We start from the raw sequence: 22334 nt of genomic DNA, 5'->3' as shown, positions 1-22334 counted from the left end.
GCGCACTAGTCAAAGTTTTGTTTTGACTTGACATATTCAAACCAATGAGTGATTATGGCTCTTGGCAGACAAAGCAAAAATGGACAGCCAAGCTTCAATAAGGCAAACCCAAAAATATCTTGCATAGTTCCTTATTGTCAGTTCTCTAAAGTCTGAACATCTCTTTCATTAAGATTTGGCTGCAAGCAGAAGGAGCCAATTTCCCAGATTTAGGCCTTCTTCTTTTGGCATTGTTTGCGTGTGGACAGCAGAATTTGGATGGCGAGCAATGGTTGGTGCCATCCCTGCAACTCAACAAAAAAACCTTGCATGATTGTCCTTGACAAAACAAAGATGTAAAGCCAAGCTTTAATAATTTTGAACCTTACACAATTTCTTATTGTCAGCTCTCAAGATATTTTTCATTAGACCAACGATTTGGCTCCATGCAAAAGGAATCAACTACCAAAAACAAATTGGTTCTTTTTTCTTTTTTTGGCTTTATGGGCACCTAAAGCAATTTGTTACTCCATTTTATATCCACATGTACCTCAAAATAGTTTCTTAATCCATATATGTACTAATTCATTCCATTATAACATACCTTATCAATGTACAAATGTTATATCTCGGGATATTCCTCAGATATTTGTTTAGTTTAAAAAAAAAACAGAGAGTTAAAATGAATGCAAGATTTCTTCTAGAGCAGTATTATGACCAACTTTACCCAAATCACAACAAATGAAAAGAATAACAAAATGGGGAAAAAAGGTGGGGGGGGGGGGGGGGGGTGGTGGGGTGAGGGTAAACCAAAGAAAAGATGTGATTCAATGAACATTTTAAGAGGATAAAGACTTCAAGGACCCGACGCAAATAAGCTAACAAGGCCTCGAAATACTTGTGCTGAGAGTTTGTGAGCTTGAAAGACCTCACCATCCAAGTTCCAGGCACTCTCGAGGCCAAAAAAAGTGAAAGTAAAAGTGTTGTGGGTGGATCTAGAAGCAACAATTGCACATTAGTAAAAGATAAATAACAAAAATGGAACACCAGATTTACGTGGTTCGGGCGAATCGACCTATTTTCATGGAGCACACACCAATTAACTATAACCGAGAGAATAATACAAGGAGGAGGAGGCTACTGCCTTCAACACAACTCTCTCTCTCTCTCTCTCTCTCTCTCTATCTCTCTCTCTCTCTCTCTCTCTCTCTCTCTCTCTCTCTCTCTCTCTCTCTCTCTCATATCACACTCTCTGCTCTGCACACACGACTCTACACTATCCCTCTACCTCACACACTACAAACAACTTCAACACACAACATCTTGCACACACACAGACATCTCATTTATAGCCATGGATAGGGGGTGCAAGTCAACCAAGGTGGGCTATGTTGGTTAAGGTGGTTGCCAGTTTTCACCTATTGCAGCTCAAAATTTAGCATAAGCAGCTAGTTGGTGCAGCTACCGACGACTCCACCAGCTGCAATCGCAATAGAAAGCTGGGGTCTGTACATAATGCAGGACTAGGTTAAAAGAGCAAAGTAATCATGCAATAAAAGGGCTTTAAAACGCAGGCAAGGCATACTTTATGGTGTTCTACAAACTCAAAATTCAAAGGATTTTCGCCCTTCCTTGCAAGTTGAGTAAGGTGCCTGTAGATCAATCATGGAATAAAAAGTGTAAAGAAATTTCTAAAAAGACAATGCACTGCCAAGTTCAAACACAAAATAATGGGTAACAAACAAGTAGCTCAGTTTTCTTCTCCTTTCTTTTTTATGGGTCTATTGGAGGCCCATTGGGCCTAGGCTACACAATGGAAGGCAGTCCTCTCCATCCCATTAGGCCATACCCCTTCCCATCCTCCAAGATTCTAAAGCGAGACTTCCAACATGGATGTCCCAAGCCATTGGGATGTTCCAAGGGTTAATGAATAAGCAGCCTATATCTCTTACACATGACTAGCAAGACAAAGAACAAACCAAGTATTAATTGTTCCAATAGTCCAGTCATCCAGTCAAAGAATTTTTTTTGTTTTTTAAAATAAGGAGGACGATACCTCTATTTATTTATTGATATGCTCTCATTTTTGGCGGAGGAATATTGTGGTTACAAGACAAGCATTGACAGATTACTAATAAAAAAATTAAAGGACTCCCAAAAAAATTATCAACAACCAACCAAAATAGGACTACAAATCCAAACAAATCTAAATAAGAAACAAATCTAAACAAACCTATCAAATACAAAAATAATAAAATTAAATTAAATAAAAAAAATTAAAAATCTAAGTCTACCAAACAAAAATCGAGAGATTGAACTAATGACGAAAGAAAGTGAAACTCAACCTATCTATTCAAAGGATACCTTTCAAAGAATGTGTTAAAAGATGTTGGTTTTCCTAGATGACATTATTTCTCATTTCTCCTTCTCTAGTGAGAAAATCAGTTGCACTATTGGCTTCCCTATATTGATGGATCACCATGAAGTTCACGCATTCTAACTTCGCCACGAGGTCCTCCCAAAAATCTCAAAGATGCCACAAAGTACATCTACCTTTTTGAAGCCAATTAACAACAATTCGTGAGTCACTTTCAATAATTATATTAAAATAATGAAGTCGTTTGCATAAACGAATTCCTTCTAAAATTACTTTTAATTTCGCACTATTGTTCGTACCATTGCCAAAATAGTTTTAAAAAGCCGCTTTCACTATGTCATGGCATTCCCGAATAATTCCTCCACCTTCTGAAGTACTCGGGTTGCCCCTATAGCTCCCATCATAATTAAGTTTTATCCACCCTACCTGGAGTTTAACCCACAAATATATACATAAGGATGATTGCTCATTTGGTCCTAAGAAAGTTCTTGAATCTAGTGGCACAAAAGCATATACTTAATCATAAAAGCTTTTTTAATATAAACTTACCACTGTTTGGGCCTTGTCTAACATTCAACAATGGTGAGGTTATCATCATAAATTTTTCATGTCATTTTATAGTACATACCTCAAGAAGTACATATTAAAAGTAATCATGTTGGCGATGTGACTCATATTCAGAGCGGATCACATGTGCTAGAGAAAGTTACGTGATGTGAGGGACAAAGGGAGAGAAGTAAGGTATTTTCTTCTACGCCAAACCGTCGATGGTTTGGTCAAACCGTTAACAATTTCTGTCGGCGTAGATCATGTATTCTAAATTTGAGGGCTTGTAGATTGGGCTTATCAAGAGGATTTTTCATGAGGGGATAACTATAGATGTAGTTTAGGTTTACTAAAACTCTTCTATAGGCATTAGATGATTATATAAACATCATTATGTAGCTATAGATGGGATTAGCTTCAAAGTTGTGAGCTTTGACATTGATCATAGTGAAACCGAGGTTGTTGTTCCCATGGATGTAAGCTATTGCCGAGCCACGTAAATCTTGTTCATTCTAATTGTGTGTGTGTGTGAGTGTGTTTTTTTTTTTTTAAAAGGAGGGTGACACCTCCAATTATTTATTGATATACCTTCACTTTTGACGAAGGAATACCGTGATTACAAGACAAGCATAAGGAGTTTACAGATAAAAAAAACATTAAGAGCCTCCCAAAAATAACACCAACAACCAACCAAAACATGACTACAAATTCAAACGAAGCTAAATAAGAAACAAATCTAAGTAGGTCTATCAAAAACAAAAATAATAAAATAAACTACAATCAAAATATCTAAACCAACCAAACAGAAATCGTGTTTTTTATACTTCTTATTATTGTTTGATTGCTTTTTGAGTATATTTCATCATCAAGTGATTGTACTAGTGATTGTTGGTATTCATAACTACTCTCATCAATGTAGTGCTTTAGTTTTCTCTTGATTTATGATAGGTGTTGATTTGACCGTCAATTTTCTTATTGGTGATACGTTTGGGATATATTAGGTATCTTCAATTTCTTTTTCTTCATTTTCATCCACATGGGTAATGGTAAGCACTATGAGTATTTGGAAATGGGTCTTCCCTTTCTCTCTCCTCTTGGTGTTCTTTCTTTCTCTCTCCTCACAGTATGAGTGTAGGTGTAGCTTTGTCTGCAACCCATATTAGAGTTGTTAGTTTGTTAATTGTTATTTTTGTTGTTAATTTGTTAGTTGTTGATTCAGTTGTATTTTTCATTTTATATACTAGTATAAATAGCACTGCAAACTTAACTTCTTTCATCAATTCCGGAATAATATAGTTTATTTATTTAACATGGTATCAGAGACATTTTTTGCTACTCTCTATAGCTCTCTCTCTTCACTTGCGAATGGCGATTGTCGCCATCGCTGGATCGCTATAGTTTTCCAGGGAGTCATTGTGGCAGATGTGCATGCAATAAGAGAAGTTTTGAGGATCTTGAAGATGACGAAGACGATTTCTTTAGCTCCAATAAGGGTAACTCAAAACTGAAAGAAACTGCCCCTTGTGTGGCAACAGGAATGATTTTGTCTCTTTGAGAAAATCGTCAAAACTGTAAGGATACACTTGTAGCATGCCAAACAAAAATTGAGTCTGCAAAATCTGAGATTCAGAAGTGGCATTCTTCATTTCAGAATGAGTCCTTCATGCCTGCTGGCACATCTCCTAAACCTAAATTAGTGGTTAGTTATCTTCAAACCCTGAAATCATCCGAGAAGAGTCCCAAAACAACAAATTGTTTAAAAAAAAAAAAATTTCTTGCAATCAAGATTGATGGGTTCGTTCATGATCAGGATATCCTCGGATTTTCTGTTTTTTTTTTTTTTTTTTCTGATTCTTGCTTCCACATATTTTTTTTCTTTTCTTTCTCTCATATTCTGCCATGAAATTTTGGGAATTTTGTTTAGTATGGTTTCATTTCAAAGGATTTACCTGTGTGTGCTCCAAGTATTTGAAAAAATGACAAAGGAGTTGGTGATTCACTATGGAACCTGAGTTTTCTATGGCATTTTGCTTCTATGGCAATGGCTGATTGTGCTCCAAGTGTTCGAAAGAATGACACAAAGGAGCTGCTCATGGCAGTGAAGCCACCACCGATCTAGTCTTGGTCACCGGCGGTGAAGCCAGTAGTTACTGATGCAGCAAAGAAGAAGTCGACAGTAGCAACAAAAGCAAAGTCTGCAAAGGCATCGAATGAGACAAAGGCGAAGGCTCCAACCAAAACAAAGAAGGTCAAAGCTGCTAAAAACCAAAACCTGCAACAAAGCCAAAAGCTGTGGCAAAGCCAAAGACGAAGCCAAAGGACAAACCGGTTAAAGCATTAAGAATCTCAACCAGGACTTCGCCAGGGAAAGAAAGTTACAGCTCCGAAGCCTGCTGTAAAAAAAGCATTGGCTAAGGCAACTTCTTCAATGAGTGCGAAGCCCAAGAGTGTGAAATCTCAAAAAAAAAAAAAAAAAAAACCTATAAATTTGCTAATTTTTGTGGTTGTATTTGGCGTTACAATCAGATTTTGATGTTTGTTTGTTTTTACGGTAAGATGGAGATGTTAAATCTGTGTTTCCCATCTCCATCTTGAGGGGACGTATTAGAGTTGTTAGTTTTGTTGTTAATTTGATAGTTATTGACTCAGTTGTATTTTTCTATTATAAATAGCACTGTAAACTTAACTTCTTTCATCAATTTCGGAATAATATAGTTTATTTAATTAACAGCCCATGTATACTCTTGGATTTGTTTGGGGGATTGGATTTCCTTTTCCCTTTTCTTTTTCTCCTACTTCTCATATTCCATTGTTGTCTCCTCCAGCTTTGATGAACAAATTGATAAATATATATATATGTCACAGTGGGAATGTTTCACACGGGATCCGAGAAAGTAGTTTCAAGTTCCCACCAATTTCCCCTCCCCTGTTTTTTAAATCTGTTTTCTTTTCTTTATTACAAGAGAATCAGGGGAGGAGCCATTTGCATATTGCAAGTAAGCTTGTAATAATGCATCATACATTTCTCTGCAACTTTCTTTTGGGTTTTCAAAATTTGGGTAAAGGGGTTATTTTTTATTTGCCAAGAAAAAAAAAATTAAGTAGGAGGTTGGTATTACTACAAAAATTTTTAAAGGGAAAACGATAAAAAAAAAAAAAAGGTTAAATTTAGAAAAACTTAAAATCAAAAACAGATGATCTTTTTTTATGAAAAATGATCTTGTTTAAGAGAAATTAATTGTGGAATCAAGTGGATAGTATATATATTTCTATATTTTTAAATGATATTCCTTGTAACACTTTAAAATTGCAGCTTCAGATTAATGTAGTAGCCCTTCTCTGCACTTGGGTTCAACATTTTCCTCTTCTCTTTATTTCAATTCTTTTCTCAAGCTATGATTAGGATTCCTCGTTTATTTAATGCTCAACATATCTTAGCCCAAAAAGATAAATTCTTTATAAGTTTACGTAACTAATGTAACTCCATTGTCTAAACTTGCTTTTGCAGTAATATGTCTAAGTTGTAATCAAATGATGTTGGGCCATTCTGGGCTTGCAATCAATATATGCATGGATGACCGTCCCCGCCAATCCGTTGCAGTAAAATTTGTTTACAAAACCATCTTTCATTCAAAATATTTCAATGAACCAGGAAAGAAAATGAAACAATTTTTGCTTTTTTTGAACTTCATAAACAGTCAAATAATTTTAGCTAAAATAATAAATATGAAGATTAATGGAAGAATTTGAGCATTAGTGACGGAGTTTAGCAAAGATTTGAGTTTTAAAATTTTCCACGCTATAATGGTGGTAGGCTATGTACTGGAATTGTATAAGCTTCTTCAGTTCGATGGTGTTGCCATGCATTCACTCAACATTAAACCTATGAAACATACTGCGAGTTTACAAGGTCATTACTAATATCTAATATCATATTAGCATAGAAATTTGAATAGATATTGCATATTAACTTCTATTTCGCTGTAGAGAAAGAGTCCTGCTTGGAGGGTTTGCAAGGAACACCACTTCCGATATTTGCATGCTTACGACAGAGAGGTCACTTCAGGGCTTCTCCCAACTTTCCAATGCCGGCTGAAATTGTTTATGCATTCATTGCGAGTATTTCGATGTTGTATTGAAAGATAAAGTGATAAGCCGAGGGGTTATATCGGGCAAAGAACCTTGAACCATGAGGAAGAGCTAGCTTGAGGGTATAAATTAATGAAGAAAGTCTGGAAGTGTGGACAATCGAGTGAAAAAGAAAAAAGAAGGATCCACAAGTCTAACCCAAAGCAAGCTCAAGTATACATTAGTCCAAATTAAAATTTGAAAATTGTTTACAAATCTTCAACAATACAATAGGAGCTGACAACATTTCTCCGCTTTTGATCATCTGGTGCACATATCCATACATAAACTCAAGCCATCTATTAGAGCTGTTAGTTTGTTAATTGTCAGTTTTGTTGTTAATTTGTTAGTTGTTGATTCAGTTATATTTTTTATTTTATATATTAATATAAATATTAGTATAAATAGCACTGTAAACTAAGCTTCTTTTACCAAATTCCGGAATAATACAGTTTATTTATTTAACATGGTATCAAAGCATTTTCCGTAGCTGCTCTCTGTGGTTCTCTTTGCAGAGCTACTGCGATGAAGCTGTGTGTCACGGACCCCCAAAATGGGACTCAAGTAAGGGCCATGTGGCACTCGTTGAGAGCTCTCCCTCGACAAGTCAGCCAACTCTCACACGTTCAAGCCTGCAAGCACGAGCACCAGGTGAGTCTCAATACTCAAGGAAAACAAGGAACAATAGGATTTCACACGAGCAATATATTCTTATACACCGAATAAGACTATAACAACCAGAGACATCATAATCCAAGGCAACAGAACACCACAATGAAAAGAACTACTTGTATTATTCATCTACAAGAGAATCACCATACAAGCGATAACACAGATATTCATATATTCATTCTAAATCCCTGAAGAATACAATTATAGCAGAGTATCTCACTCCCCCATTTTCCCCATTACATTGTCACACCCTAACATCCTCCCCCACTCAATTTATCGACGTCCTCGTCGATGTGTTGTAGACGGTCTTCTCACTCTTCTGATGTCGATGTAGATGTCGTTGACTACGAATTTCTGAAATCTTCAATCTTCTGTATGGCATGTTGAAGGTTGTCTGCTGTTTCCCAACTATTCTCTTCTTCCCCCAGTCCTAACCACTGAACCAGAAATTGTTGTTGTTGATGACCTTCTAGATTGACAACTCTGTCTGCAATGATCTCCTGGACTTCTTTGGTGACAGGATGCCTTCTGGAAATTGTTGATCTCCTTAATTTTTGTCGGTGCGGATCTGCTTCATCTATGTGGAATAGCTTTAAATTGCTTACATGAAACACGGGATGGACTGGACGTCTGTGGCTTTTCATCCACTTGGGTTGCTCAAGCCGATAAGATGCATGTCCCACCTTTTCGATTACTCTGATTGGACCTTCGTAAAGACGTAACAGCCTTTTATCCTTGCCACGAAGAAAGCGAAATGTCTCCGGTGGCACTTTTACAAGAACCAGATCTCCAGCTTCAAATTGTTGTGGTCGTCTCCCTTTGTCAGCCCATTTCTTCATGCGCTTGGATGCTTTTTCTAACTTAACTCGGGTGACTTCGATGTTTTGCAACAAATTTTTCGTGAATTGGTAGGCTTTTGGGCAATTTCCTTTGTATGGACCATCCAGAGTGTGTGGAAGAGTCGGTTGTTGACCTGTCACAATCTCAAAAGGGCTTTTATTAGTTGCAGACGATTTCATAGAGTTAAAACAGAATTGTGCCGTGTCCAGTAAAGTAACCTAATTCTTCTGATTGGAGTGAACAAAATGTCGCAAGTATTCTTCCAGCATCCCATTAAAACGTTCAGTTTGACCATCTGTCTGTGGGTGATAGCTCGTGGAAAGATTAAGGTTTGAACCCATCAAGCGAAAGAGTTCACCCCAAAATACCCCCGTGAATCTAACATCCCTATCACTAATTAAGCTTTCTGGAACACCCCAATACTTCACCACATGCTTGAAGAATAACTGAGTTGTCTTCTCTGCTGAACACGGCTTCGAGACCGGTACGAAAGTTGCATACTTTGAGAACCGGTCAATCACCACCAAAATTGTGTCAAACTCCTCTACTTTTGGCAACGAGGAAATGAAATCCAAAGAGACACTCTCCCATGGCCTAGCAGGAACTAGCAATGGCTCCAATAAACCTGAGGTCTTCTTTCTTTCTTCCTTGTCTTGTTGACAGATCACGCATGTTTTAGTATAACTCATCACATCATCTTGCATATTCGGCCAATGGTACCCCTATGTAATCAAAGCATGAGTTCTTCGCCATCCCGGATGACCAGCCCACAACGTATCATGACACTCTTTCAGTAAGGTTTTCCTCAAGTTTCCAGCTTTAGGCACATAGACTCTCCTGCCTTTAGTCATTATCAGTCCATCTTCTACCCAGAATTGTCGTGTCTTCCCTTCGTCAATTAGTTTGCTTAGTGACTGCGCCTGCTGGTCTGTACTTAAATGTTCCTTGATAAGATTCTTCAAAGGTAGCGCCACCCTACTAATTGATAGATGAATGATGATTTTCAATGCTGCCAATTCAGTTTTTCTACTTAAAGCGTCGGCCACTTCATTCGTCTTCCCCACTTTATATTCAAAAGCAAAATCAAATTCAGCTAACTTCTCCTGCCAACGGGCTTGTTTTGACGTTAGTCCAGGTTGTGACAAAAAATGAGTAACTGCTACATTATCGGTTTTTACCACAAATTTGGACCCCAAGAGATAGTGCCTCCACACCCGAAGACAGTGTACCACTGCAAGAAGCTCCTTTTCTTGTGCTGTATAGTTCCGTTCGGCACCCGATAATTTTCTACTTTCAAAAGCAACTGGATGCCCTTCCTGCAAGAGAACTCCCCCTAATGCAAAGTCTGAGGCATCTACTTGCACTTCAAACGGTTTTGTCACATCAGGAAAGATTAGCACAGGATCTCCTACAATCTTTTCTTTTAATTCAACAAATGCTGATTAGCACTCTTCTAACCACCCCCATGGTACCCCCTTCCTCAGTAAATTCGTTAACAATACAACTCTTCTAGAGTACCCCTCTATAAACTTTCGGTAGTAGTTGGCTAGACCCAAGAAAGATCGCAGTTCTCTAACGGATGTAGGAGCTCGCCACTCCTTGATAGTTTTTACTTTAGCTGAATCCATCCGAATCTGGCCCTCCTCAATGATATGCCCCAAGAATTTAATACGCTTTTGAGCGAAAGCACACTTCTCCCCTTTTACATATAAATGGTTTTCTTTGAGTTTCTGAAAAACCTTTCGAAGATGATCTTTATGTTCTTCTAAGGATGCGCTGAAAACCAGTATGTCATCAAGGTAAACAACAACAAACTGATCAAGGTAGTCCCGAAAAACCTGATTCATTAGAGAACAAAAGGTAGCGGGTGCATTTGTTAGCCCAAAAGGCATGACAAGGAATTCAAATGCTCCATATCGTGTGACACAAGTGGTCTTCGATTCATCTCCCTCAACAATGCGCACTTGATGATATCCCGACCTCAAGTCTAGTTTCTTGAAATATCTAACTGTACTTAACTGGTCAAAAATATCAGCAATCAGTGGAAGAGGATACTTGTTGCGCACGGTCACCTTATTAAGAGCCCGATAATCTATACACAAGCGCAAACTACCATCTTGTTTCTTCTGAAATAACACTGGGGCCCCAAAAGGTGTTTTTGAAGGTCGGATGAACCCTACTGCAATAAGATCATTCAGTTGCCTTCTAACTTCAGCTAACTCAGGCGGCGCCATTCGATAAGGGGCACGTGCTGGCGGCTTTACTCTTGGAAAAAGTTCAATTTCGTGGTCAATTTGTCGTCGAGGTGGTAAAACCCTTGGTAGCTGTTCCGGGATCACCTCCTTGAACTCTTCTAAAACTTCCTTAATCTCAAGTGGATATTTCCCTACTTCTGCATCTTCTGAGACTATTGGTAGAACCACGAAAGAAGATTCTCCCCTTTTTACTCCCTTTTTGAATTGGAGGGCTGAAAGCAACTTCCTCTCATCGAAATTGTTGTATATTGCGGGGACCGCACAAGGTGCACTTCCTATTATCACAAGACAATCCGCAGCTGGGATCGGCATTGAGCGTGTCACTTTAAGAAAATCCATCCCCAATACCACATCAAAGTCGTCAAGGGGTGCCACAGTGAAATCAACTGTTCCAGACCATGATCCCATTTGGCATGCCACTTTAGGTACCACCCCCACCGTGGTTAATGCTAGAGAATTCACTGCTTTTATCTTGCCCACATCTTTATCTACTTGCAATTCTAACCGTTGAGCTTTAGAATCAGCAATGAAATTATGGGTGGCCCCTGTATCAATCATGACCCTGATTTTCTTTCCATTCAAAAGTAGATCCACATACATTAGTCCCTTCTCCTGAGACTTGTTGTTAATTACTTGACGCTCTAATGCCCCCAAAATCTCAAGGCTCCCACCATATTCGGGTGTTCTTCAGGAATTGCTGTCGAGGTTTCGGTTTCCCCTCGAAGGGCCTTCATAGCATTCAAAGCCTTACGATTGGGGCACTCCGCCACTCGATGTGGTCCCATGCAAAGAAAACAAGAGATCAGTCGACGCTCTCCACCCCCCGTTCGTCCGCCCCTCCACTCCCTATTCATGGGCGCTCTTTTATCTTTCCAAGAACTATTTGTCTCCTTATCCCTTCCCCCATTTGTGGGCTTATACACTTTGTTGGGACGGGAATCATTATTGGCGGATGTAGGAAAATTTCGCTTCCCACAATTATCTGAAAAATCATCCAACCGTTCAGCAGCAGCGAGGGCAGAAGAGAGATCACCAGCACCTTGCCGACGTATTTCATTTCTTGGCCATGTCTTCAAACCCCGAAGAAAATGAATCAGTTTATCCGATTCAGTCATGTCTACAATGTCCAACATCAAGGCTTGGTATTCCCTTACATAACTCCTTAATGAGCCCGTCTGTTGCAATTCCATTACTTTGCACTTTGCTATATACTCCACATTTTCTGGATAGAATTGGGCCTTCAACGCCTGTTTCAACCCCTCCCATGTGTTAATGACACATCTGTTGTGCTGAATATCATTCCATTTAGTTCTCCACCACAATTTTACATCCCCAACCAGGTATACCGTTGCCATATTGACCCGGTCCACTTCTAAATCCACTCGGAAGCACGTGAAGTAGTGTTCCATATCAAAGAAGAAATTGTCCAGCTCATTTGCATCTCGTGTACCCCCAAAACTTTTAGGTTCCGGTACCTTCCATCGAGAACTCTCATTTGGATGTGCAACTGGCCATCGGGCTAACTGTGCCACTGCATTCACTTTCGCAGTGATCTCTTGTAAATCCCTCTGGACTTGGACCACCGCACTTTGGACATTGCCCAATTCCTTCAAATCTTCCTTCAAAGCAGTAATGGACACTTTAACATCTTCTGTAAGGAAATCAAGATTATCCGTTAGCTCCCGTAAGGAGGCCTCAAGCTCTATTGGCTCTCCCCGTTGGGACGAAAGAGATGGCAATATGCCCTCAATATGTTGTAGCCTGCTCTCAAAGGCTTCCAACTGTTCGATACTCTTCTGGAAGGCCTCAAGCTCTCTTGGCCGTTTCTCCAGGGATTTCACACTTGGAATGAATTTTTCAAGTTCCTCAAGTCTCTCTACGAATTTTGATACCCCATAGATATTTTCTCTAGGGTTTTCTTCGGCGGCCTCAAACTCTGTTGACACGCCTTTCTCTTTTATCAACGTTGCCACCAACCCTTGGAGGTCACCGCACGTTGTCTCCAGGGTTGCAAGTTTTGTCTCAAGCGCCTCAATGCGCTTCACTCTTCTTGACTTATTTCTCATAATCCCACGCATGGTGCTCGCATACACTGTGCTCTGATACCAACTGTCACGGACCCCCAAAATGAGACTCAAGTAAGGGCCGTGTGGCACTCGTTGAGAGCTCTCCCTCCACAAGTCAGCCAACTCTTACACGTTCAAGCCTGCAAGCACGAGCACCAGGTGAGTCTCAATAATCAAGGAAAACAAGGAACAATAGGATTTCACACGAGCAATATATTCTTATACACCGAATAAGACTATAACAATCAGAGACATCATAATCCAAGGCAACAGAACACCACAATGAAAAGAACTACTTGTATTATTCATCTACAAGAGAATCACCATACAAGCGATAACACAGATATTCATATATTCATTCTAAATCCATGAAGAATACAATTATAGCAGAGTATCTCACTCCCCCATTTTCCCCATTACATTGTCACACCCTAACACTATGCAAGAAATCAAACTCTAGAATGGAGATAGAGTACATAGACGTTGCGCCGCTACCGATGCTCAACATCGATATGGAGATTGATGACAAGTACCTGCTGGTCATCGAGAGCTCCGGCGGCGACAATCAGCAGATGACGGGATCTTCGTCGTCTCTTATGGCGGATTGGAATTTCTACACTGCGTCCAAATGTTCAAGACGCCGTTAGGTTTGCCAACGACACAGTCTCTGGTGGTGACAACTTCAACTCTCTCTCTCCGCTTGCGAATGGCGATTGTCGCCATCGCTGGATCGCCGTAGTTTTCTCAGGAGTCATTGTGGCAGACGTGCAGGCAATAACAGAAGTTTTGGGGATCTTGAAGATGACGAAAATGATTTCTTTGGCTCCAAGAAGGGTAACTCAAAACTGGAAGAAACTGCCCCTGGTGTGGCAACATAAATGATTCTGTCTCTTCGAGAAAATCTTCAAAACTATAAGGATACACTTGCAGCATGCCAAATAGAAATTGAGTTTGCAGAATCTGAGATTCAGAAGTGGCATTCTTCGTTCTAGAATGAGTCCTTCATACTTGCTGGCACATCTCTTGAACCTAAATTAGTGGTCAGTTATCTTCAGACCCTAAAATCATCCGAGAAGAGTCCCAGAACAACAAATCGTTTAAAAAAATAAAATAAAATTTCTTGCAATCAAGATTGAGTTCACGATCAGGATATCCTCAGATTTTCTGTTTTTTTTTTTTTTTTTTTTTTTCTGATTCTTGCTTCCACATATTTTTTTTTCTTTTCTTTCTCCCATATTCTGCTATGGAATTTTAGGAATTCTATTATGAATTTTTTTCTCCCATATTCTGCTCTGGAATTTTGGGAATTTTCTGATTGTGCTCCAAGTGTTCGAAAAAAAAATGACAAAAAGGAGTTGGTGATTCACGATGAATCCTGAGTTTTCTATGGCATTTTGCTTCTATGGCGATTTCGGATTGTGCTCCAAGTGTTCGAAAGAATGACACAAAGGAGCTGCTCGTGGTAGTGAAGCCACCACCGATCTGGTCGTGGTCACTGGCGGTGAAGCCAGTAGTTACTGATGCGGCAAAGAAGAAGTCGACAATAGCAACAAAAGCAAAGTTTGCAAAGGCATCGAATGAGACAAAGGTGAAGGCTCCAGCCAAAACAAAGATGGCCAAAGCTGTTGAAAATCGAAACTTGTAGCAAAGCCAAAAGCTGTGGCAAAGCCAAAGACGAAGCCAAAGGACAAGCCGGTTAAAGGATTAAGAATCTCAATCAAGACTTCGTGGGGGAAAGAAAGTTGCAGTTCCGAAGCCTATTGCAAAGAAAGCACTGGCTAAGGCAACTTCTTCAATGAGTGTGAAGCCTAAGAGTGTGAAATCTATAAAAAAAAAAAAAAAAAATCTGTAAATTTGCTGATTTTTGTGGTTGTATTTAGCGTTACAATCAGATTTTGATGCGTTATGTTTGTCTTCTTTTTTTTTTTTACGGCAAAATGGAGATGTTAAATCTTTGTTCCCCATCTCCATCTTGAGGGGGCGTATTAGAGTTGTTAGTTTGTTAATTATTAGTTTTATTGTTAATTTGTTAGTTGTTGATTCAGTTGTATTTTTTATTTATATACTAGTATAAATAGCACTGTAAACTAATTTTCTTTTACCAATTCCGGAATAATACAGTTTATTTATTTAACAACATCAATCAAAAGGCTTCCTGAGATCTCACACTAGCGGGAACGAGGAGTGGCAACAGCAAGAAGAGGAACCTTTCTATGGATAGAAATACCAGAACTCTCAGTCATGTCCAAATCCTCCCCTCTTGCTCCACCAGGCAATGCCCAATCAAACAGGCAGACAATATTTGCCAACACAATCTCAATGGTGGCCATGGCAAAGGAAGTCCCCGGGCAACCCCTCCTCCCTGCTCCGAATGGAATCAGTTGGAAGTCTTGTCCCCTAAAGTCTACTGAATTGTTCAAGAACCTCTCCGGCCAGAACTCCTCGGGTTCGTCCCAAAAGGCGGGGTCTCTTCCAATTGCCCAGGCATTGATAATGGTCATGGTCCCAGCTGCAATGTCGTAGCCATTGACTCGAACATCTCGGGTGGATTCCCGTGGAACCAGTAACGGAATTGGCGGATGTAAACGGAGTGTCTCTTTGATCACTGCTTTTAGGTAATGCATTTTTCCCAAATCTTCTTCTTCTATGTGTAGTTTAGTACTGAAGCTGATTCCTCTTACCTCATTTTGCAGTTCCTTCATGGCTGCAGGGTGCCTCAGGAGCTCCGCCATGGCCCATTCTAGCGCCAAGTAAGTGGTTTCAGTCCCTGCAGCAAACATATCCTGCAAGAAGCAGAGGATTGAAAATAAATTAGTCCCAACAGCGGCTGAATCATATCAATGCAGCAGCCATGAGTTTGCTGAAAAAAAAAATCCAAAGTTGTGCGCAGCTACATGTACATATATAAATGCATTGTTTTTTTTTATGAGAGAGTTGTACGAATTCTTAGATAAAACCCAAAGTGTTGCTGGAAGAGAGAAATCTTTAAAGAGTTGCGGTAGGATAAGTTATAATTTGATGTGATGTGATTACAACGACAACAACCAGAACAAGCATAAAGTCCCACTAAGATTTCAAACGATAGTACTTTGATTAGATCAAACAACGGATGCAATTTAAACGATCCACTGGTGTTAATTTTTATGAAACTAACCCTAGTCAAGGAGAGAGAGAGAGAGAGAGAGAGAGAGAGAGAGAGAGAGGCATTCTTACCAAGATAAGCGCTTTGATGCACTCTCTATCCAAAGAAAAACCAGCCGTATTGTCCTTTTGGATCTCAAGCAAAACGTCTACAAAATCCTTTCCTTCATCACCCTCGACCTTACCACCCTCTCTTTTTCTGCTGTGCTCTTCAACTACTTCATCTAGGAAACTGTCCATCTCCCTAAAAACCCTCTCTGCTTTCCCATCCACACCGCTCACTCTATTCACCCAGCCAAGCCATGGTATATAATCCCCAATGTAAAAACCACCCAGTAGCTCCCCAATGTAAAACCCAAAGTGTTGCTGGAAGAGAGAAATCTTTAAAGAGTTGCGGTAGGATAAGTTATAATTTGATGTGATGTGATTACAACGACAACAACCAGAACAAGCATAAAGTCCCACTAAGATTTCAAACGATAGTACTTTGATTAGATCAAACTACGGATGCAATTTAAACGATCCACTGGTGTTAATTTTTATGAAACTAACCCTAGTCAAGGAGAGAGAGAGAGAGAGAGAGAGAGAGAGAGAGAGAGGCATTCTTACCAAGATAAGCGCTTTGATGCACTCTCTATCCAAAGAAAAACCAGCCGTATTGTCCTTTTGGATCTCAAGCAAAACGTCTACAAAATCCTTTCCTTCATCACCCTCGACCTTACCACCCTCTCTTTTTCTGCTGTGCTCTTCAACTACTTCATCTAGGAAACTGTCCATCTCCCTAAAAACCCTCTCTGCTTTCCCATCCACACCGCTCACTCTATTCACCCAGCCAAGCCATGGTATATAATCCCCAATGTAAAAACCACCCAGTAGCTCCACAAACTGATCCAATATCTCCCTAAAACCCCTCCTACCTTCACCATATTTTCTCCCCAGTGCCACCCTGCACACCACATCATTTGTCACCTCCCCTAGCATTTGGCTCAAATCTACCCACCCCGAAGACTCCGAACACCGTTCAATCTTCTCAACAAGAAGAACCATTTCGTCATGCCTCACGGTGTGCGAGGACTCGACTCTTCTGTTGCTGAGCAGCTGGAGGACACATATGCTTCTGATCTGCCTCCAGTATTCGTTGTAAGGAGAGTTGGCTACGTCCCTGAAATTATAGAACAGTTTACCATTGATACTTAGTTTGGGTCTGTTTGAGAAGACGAGGTCATGGGTCTTCATGATCGCACAAGCAGCATCGGCAGATGAGGCAACGAGCACGGGGACACTGCCAAAGTGGAGCAGCATGAACGGGCCATGTCGTTGGGCTAAGGACTGGAGCGAGCGGTGGGGCTGCAAACCCAATTGGAGGAGGTTTCCGATGACCGGGAGCCTTGGTGGTGAAGGAGGAAGTTTTTTGCGTGGGTTGGTTGAGGGAGTGGAGAAGCATTTGAGCAGGAAGAGTAGTGCCAAGAACAAGGGAGGAAGAGATAAGAAAATGGGATTCCAAACGAAGTAGACACCATGTTGACCTAAGAACTGCAGAAAGCTTGCCATTCTTTTTTACTATTTGTGTGTCTATATCTAGTTGATTATATAGGCGTCTGAGGATCAGCCTGCATTTTCTGTTTCCGTGCCATCCCTGCAACTTGAGTTTTTTAAAAACCCATGTTTTGTGTGCTGTGGCGGTTTTTGGTTCGATGGATGGGTAGTGTGGACATCCCCAAAATGTGCATGGATGGGTCACGTGGGCCCTGATTTGTCAGCCTCACATGGCTGACATGCATCTCTTTGGATGAGACGGCCGCAAATCCCAAGATGGGATTTAAAAATTTTTATAGTAAGGACTATTAAATATATTTATAAATATTATATTATTTTTATTACTTATTATAGTCGCTAGCAAAAATAGTGTATGGTAGTAATATAATGGCTATACCTGCAAGCTGCTGCACATGTTCTACAGCTCTCTCCAGCTGTTCAGAATTCTGAGATGCTGCAGGATCAGAGGCAGCGGTGGTAGAGCTAGGAATGAGTCCAAGGGTAGTTTCGGAATTGCATAAGAACAATTGATAGTATATTTAATGGAAAATTTTTTAAGTGAAGAAAAGGGAGTGCAACACCTGCTTCACTCGTCTGAGCATGTTAAAGCACCAATCCCAAAAAATATATATTATTAAATATATATATTTTTAAATATATATATATTTAATATATATATAGGAAAGAAACTCCCTGCAACTCCCTAAAAAAATATATATAGGAAAGAAACTCCCTGCAACTCCCTCGTCAAAGTTTTGTTTGAGTTGCATACTATCTTTTCAAACTAATGGAACACATTTTCCGCCCACCAAAAAGGCCAAAAAAAAAAAAAAAAAAGTAACACATAGTGATTATAGTCCTTGACAAAGCAGAAAAGGGCAAACCCGAAAAGAAAAAAAAAATCTTACATAATTTCCTATTTTCAGTTCTCCGAAGTCTGAACATTTCTTTCATTAGACTAAAAATTCGGCTCCAAGCAGAAGGTGTCAATTTCTCAAAAAAAGAAAGAAAGAAAAAAATTGTCTCCACGAAGACTTTTCAGCATTTAGGCTCAGTACAACGAAATAAAATGGAATTGGTAATTCTAAAACTACAAATACCTCAAGCAATTTGTTACTCCATTTTATATCTACATATACCTCAAAACAGTTTCTTAATCCATTTCTTCATTCATTCCATTCTAAAAATTTTAATTGGCAAAATTTTCAAATTTTTGTTTAGTTTCCAAAAGGAGTTTACAGGAGGGCGGGATTTCTTCTAGAGCAGTTTCGGATATAGGATTTCGAGCAAGTTCACCCAAGTCAAAACCAATGAAAGAACATCACTTGATTCTATGAACCATGACGTCTGGCTCCACAAAATAATATTCTTCATTGACTTTACAGCTTAATAATTACACACTACTCAAAAAAGACATACTATTATAAAGGTAACTGTCCACCTCACATCACCGGCGCCCCCCCCCCCCCCCCCCCCCCCCTCCCCCATGTTCCCTCTTCCGTCTCTCACTCTCTCTTCTCATCACATGTCACAGCTGTCTCCCTCACTCTCTTATCTCATACCTTATTAAAGTTGTTGGTTGAGTTATTAATTCAATTTTTTTTAAAATTAAATTTTTATAAATTTTTTATTCATTAAAGAATGGAGATATCTTTATTTATTTATTAATAAACCCTCACCTTTGACGAACGAATACCGTGATTAAAAGATAATCAAAAGGAGAAATAAAAGACGAAACTTTAAAGGTCTCCCAAATAATGACACCAATATACAACCAAAACAGGATTATAAGTCCAATCAAAATAAAATAAAATAAGGACTTACAAAACAAATATCATGCAACAAAACAAACAAAAGATAGCATAGATCAAACCCAACAAGAAATCAACTAAACATTGACTACTATTTGTAAACAAATTATTCCTCCCCCAACACTTTGATGAGCCAAGGCATAGTTGTCAATTCAGTTGTTAATTTAGTTATGGGTTATTGTGTATATATACCCTTGTAATTTTTTCCTTTTTGTAAAATTGAACAATTCCAAAATATACATTTTATTTATTTTACATGGTATTAAAGAATTTTCCGCTCACTCTCTCTGCTTACAAATGGCGATTAAGGAACCGTTCGTCGTTGCTAGGAACGAAAGTCACAAGACTTGCATTGTCTTCGGCAGCCGACGCTTCGTCGGAAGGTCACTTGTTCTTTGGCTCCTTAAACTCGGCAACTGGATCGTACGAATTGCTAATTCCGCACAATCTCTCGAGCTTGATCTGTCCGAGCGCGACTCGCTTCTCTCCAAAGCTTTCTTAAATCATCATAATTCGTATTTGAAAGTCGATGTTCGCCTTTTAAAGCACTGCTCACTGGTCTTCTTTGATTGTTCCGGCTTCACGATTCGCTTGCAAATCATGTCCGCTTTCTAGCGAAACGAAGAAAAACTCGAATATACCTTATGCATTTTGTTGTTCGCAGATCATAACATTATTGCGAGTTTTGTTCTCTGTGGACTCTTCAACTCTTTTTAGTTTTGAAGTTCAGAATTGCCGCTGCCATCTTAATTTTTTTTTTCATTTCTTTTTTCAATCTTTCTGTTTCTTTTTCCACTTCTATTGTGGAACCTAAACTTTCTGCACATCATACTTCTATGGCAAATGCTAATTGTGCTCCAAGTGTTTGAAAGAATGACACAAAGGAGCCGGTGATTCACATTGCTACTTCCTTATAATTTCGAGCTTTTGGATCGGTAATGACGTTTGAAGAGTAGCTAGTGGCGGTCGAGGCCGCCGCCGTCGCCGATTCAGTATCGATTGAACCGATGGAGGAAAATCTGGTTCCCAAGGCCAGGAAGGCGAAGAAAGAGTCAAAGGTGAAGAAACTGGCTGCTCCGACAAAGCCTAGAAATCCCCCTGCTCATCCTTCGTACATAGAGATTATTATAGAGACGATTGTGATGTTGAAAGAGAAGACAGGGTCTAGCCAGTACATGATCACGAAGTTCATTGAGGCTAAGCAGAAGCACTTGCCTCCCAACTTCAAGAAGTTCCTGTTATTTCATTTGAAGAAGCTTGTTGCTGCCGGAAAACTCATGAAGGTGAAAGGATCATTTAAGTTTCCGGCTGCTCGGTCACCGGCGGTGAAGCCAGTAGTTATTGGTGCGGCAAAGAACAAGCCAGTAATAGCAACAAAAGAAAAGTTTGTAAAGGCATCGAAAGAGACAAAGGCGAAGGCTCCAGCCAAAACAAAGAAGGCCAAAGCTACTGTGAAGCCCAAGTCGGCTGCAAAGTCAAAGTCGAAGCCGGCTGCAAAGCCCAAAGCTGCCCCTAACCTACAACAAAGCCAAAAGCTGCTGCAACCAAAATTTGCAGCAAAGCCAAAAGTAGTGGCAAAGCTAAAGGCGAAGCCAAAGGAGAAGCCAGCTAAAGCATCGAGAACCTCAACCAGGATTTCGCCAAGAAAGAAAGTTGTAGCTCTGAAGCCTGCTGCAAAGAAAGCACTGGCTAAGGCAACTTCTTCAAAAAGCGTGAAGCCCAAGAGTGTGAAATCTCCAATCAAAAAAGAAAGCAACAATGGTAAAAAAAATTAAAAAAAAAAAATTCAGACTTTGCAAGCTTTCAAGCATGCTTTGGTTCCATCTGTGAGATCTCGAATTGCAGCACCATTGTTGTCTTCCTTGCCTGTTCTGGGCATCGACATCTCCTCCCACGGATCATCTCCATCTGTGCTTCATATCAATGGAGTCTTTTTTATCATCTTTTTATCGCAAGATGGTGATGTGAAATATTTATTCACCATCTCCATCTTGAGGGGATGTATTAGAGTTGTTAGTTTAGCTGTTAATTTAGTTGTTAATTCAGTTGTTAGTTTAATTATGGATTATTATGTATCTATACCCTTGTAATCTTCTTTTTGTAAAATTGAATAATTCCGGAATATACATTTTATTTATTTTACGCCTGTCATATGGAAAAAAGAAGAAGAAGAAGGAATCATATCATTATCAGCTGCTCCTCAGGAGCAGATGATGGAGAAGTAATGCACGTAGAGAGCAAGTATATTACACTGGGTTCAGTTGAGTGAGTTTCAAATCATATTGTAACTATTCTTCCTCAAACAATGAAGTATTGATCTCATCCGTCCGTGAAATAGGTATATCCAAACCACGTAAAATTTGGTCTCTTCATTTATTTTCTGCTGATCTCTATTTATTTTATTATTAATTTTTGCATAACCAACTCACATATTTATATATGTATATTTATACAGCCTTAATGGACGATTTTATTTCTGTTTATTAATACCGTCTTAATGGCCGATTTTATTTCTGTACTGCCTATATATATATACATGTTTAAAGTTTAAAGAGTATCAATGGTAAAATAGTCCTCTTGAAGAGGCTATATATCTAATCTCCAAAAGAGATGCTATATATTTAAATTTTTTGTCTATATATTTAATTTCTATAAGAGATAATGAATTATTGCCCAATTTAATATTATAAATTGGAATCATACTCCTGAAGAGTATGTTGGCTTTTTGGGTCCGATCTTTGTTTTGATGCTGACAAACCACCAGTATGTGTGAGTGTAGTGTTTGAACAGGTTGTCATGTGAGGACGAACATAAGATACCACAAAATGAAAGCCAATAGGGACATAAAGATCACACACTCCTGCCAAATTCCACTAAAAATGAAGAGAATGAGAAGAAGACATCTTGATTTTATTACATTTATTTTTATTATTTGGTCTATAATAATGCGTACATCTTGCATGATATGTTTTGAATGCTCAGA

At 39.3% G+C, this 22334-nt stretch overlaps 2 protein-coding genes across 2 annotated transcripts; one reads left to right on the top strand and one right to left on the bottom strand.

The window, feature by feature from the left end:
- Window positions 1-14979: 14979 nt before the first annotated feature.
- LOC131145748 (cytochrome P450 736A117-like) lies at window positions 14980-17555 on the bottom strand. Its single transcript, XM_058094938.1, has 2 exons — window positions 16614-17555; window positions 14980-15646 (listed from the first exon to the last, which is right to left on the bottom strand). Exons 1-2 carry the CDS (start codon window positions 17553-17555, stop codon window positions 15032-15034), a joined length of 1557 nt encoding a protein of 518 aa, XP_057950921.1. The 3' UTR covers window positions 14980-15031.
- Window positions 17556-19557: 2002 nt separating this feature from the next.
- Window positions 19558-21493, top strand: LOC131146326 (histone H1-like). The gene has a single exon (XM_058095870.1). It carries the CDS (start codon window positions 20359-20361, stop codon window positions 21124-21126), a length of 768 nt encoding a protein of 255 aa, XP_057951853.1. The 5' UTR covers window positions 19558-20358; the 3' UTR covers window positions 21127-21493.
- Window positions 21494-22334: the final 841 nt, after the last annotated feature.

Source organism: Malania oleifera, chromosome 13, assembly GCF_029873635.1.
Source record: "Malania oleifera isolate guangnan ecotype guangnan chromosome 13, ASM2987363v1, whole genome shotgun sequence".
NCBI lineage: Eukaryota > Viridiplantae > Streptophyta > Magnoliopsida > Santalales > Ximeniaceae > Malania > Malania oleifera.
The sequence above is the reverse complement of the archived record's forward strand: the minus strand, read 5'-3'. Positions and strand labels throughout refer to the sequence as shown.

Excerpts from the sequence above, each read along its gene's own strand:
- LOC131145748 (XM_058094938.1), bottom strand. The coding sequence starts at position 17,555 with ATGGCAAGCTTTCTGCAGTTCTTAGGTCAACATGGTGTCTACTTCGTT. Across the intron at positions 15,647-16,613 it reads GCATCAAAGCGCTTATCTTG|GATATGTTTGCTGCAGGGAC; the intron begins GTAAGAATGCCT and ends TGCTTCTTGCAG.
- LOC131146326 (XM_058095870.1), top strand. The coding sequence starts at position 20,359 with ATGGAGGAAAATCTGGTTCCCAAGGCCAGGAAGGCGAAGAAAGAGTCA.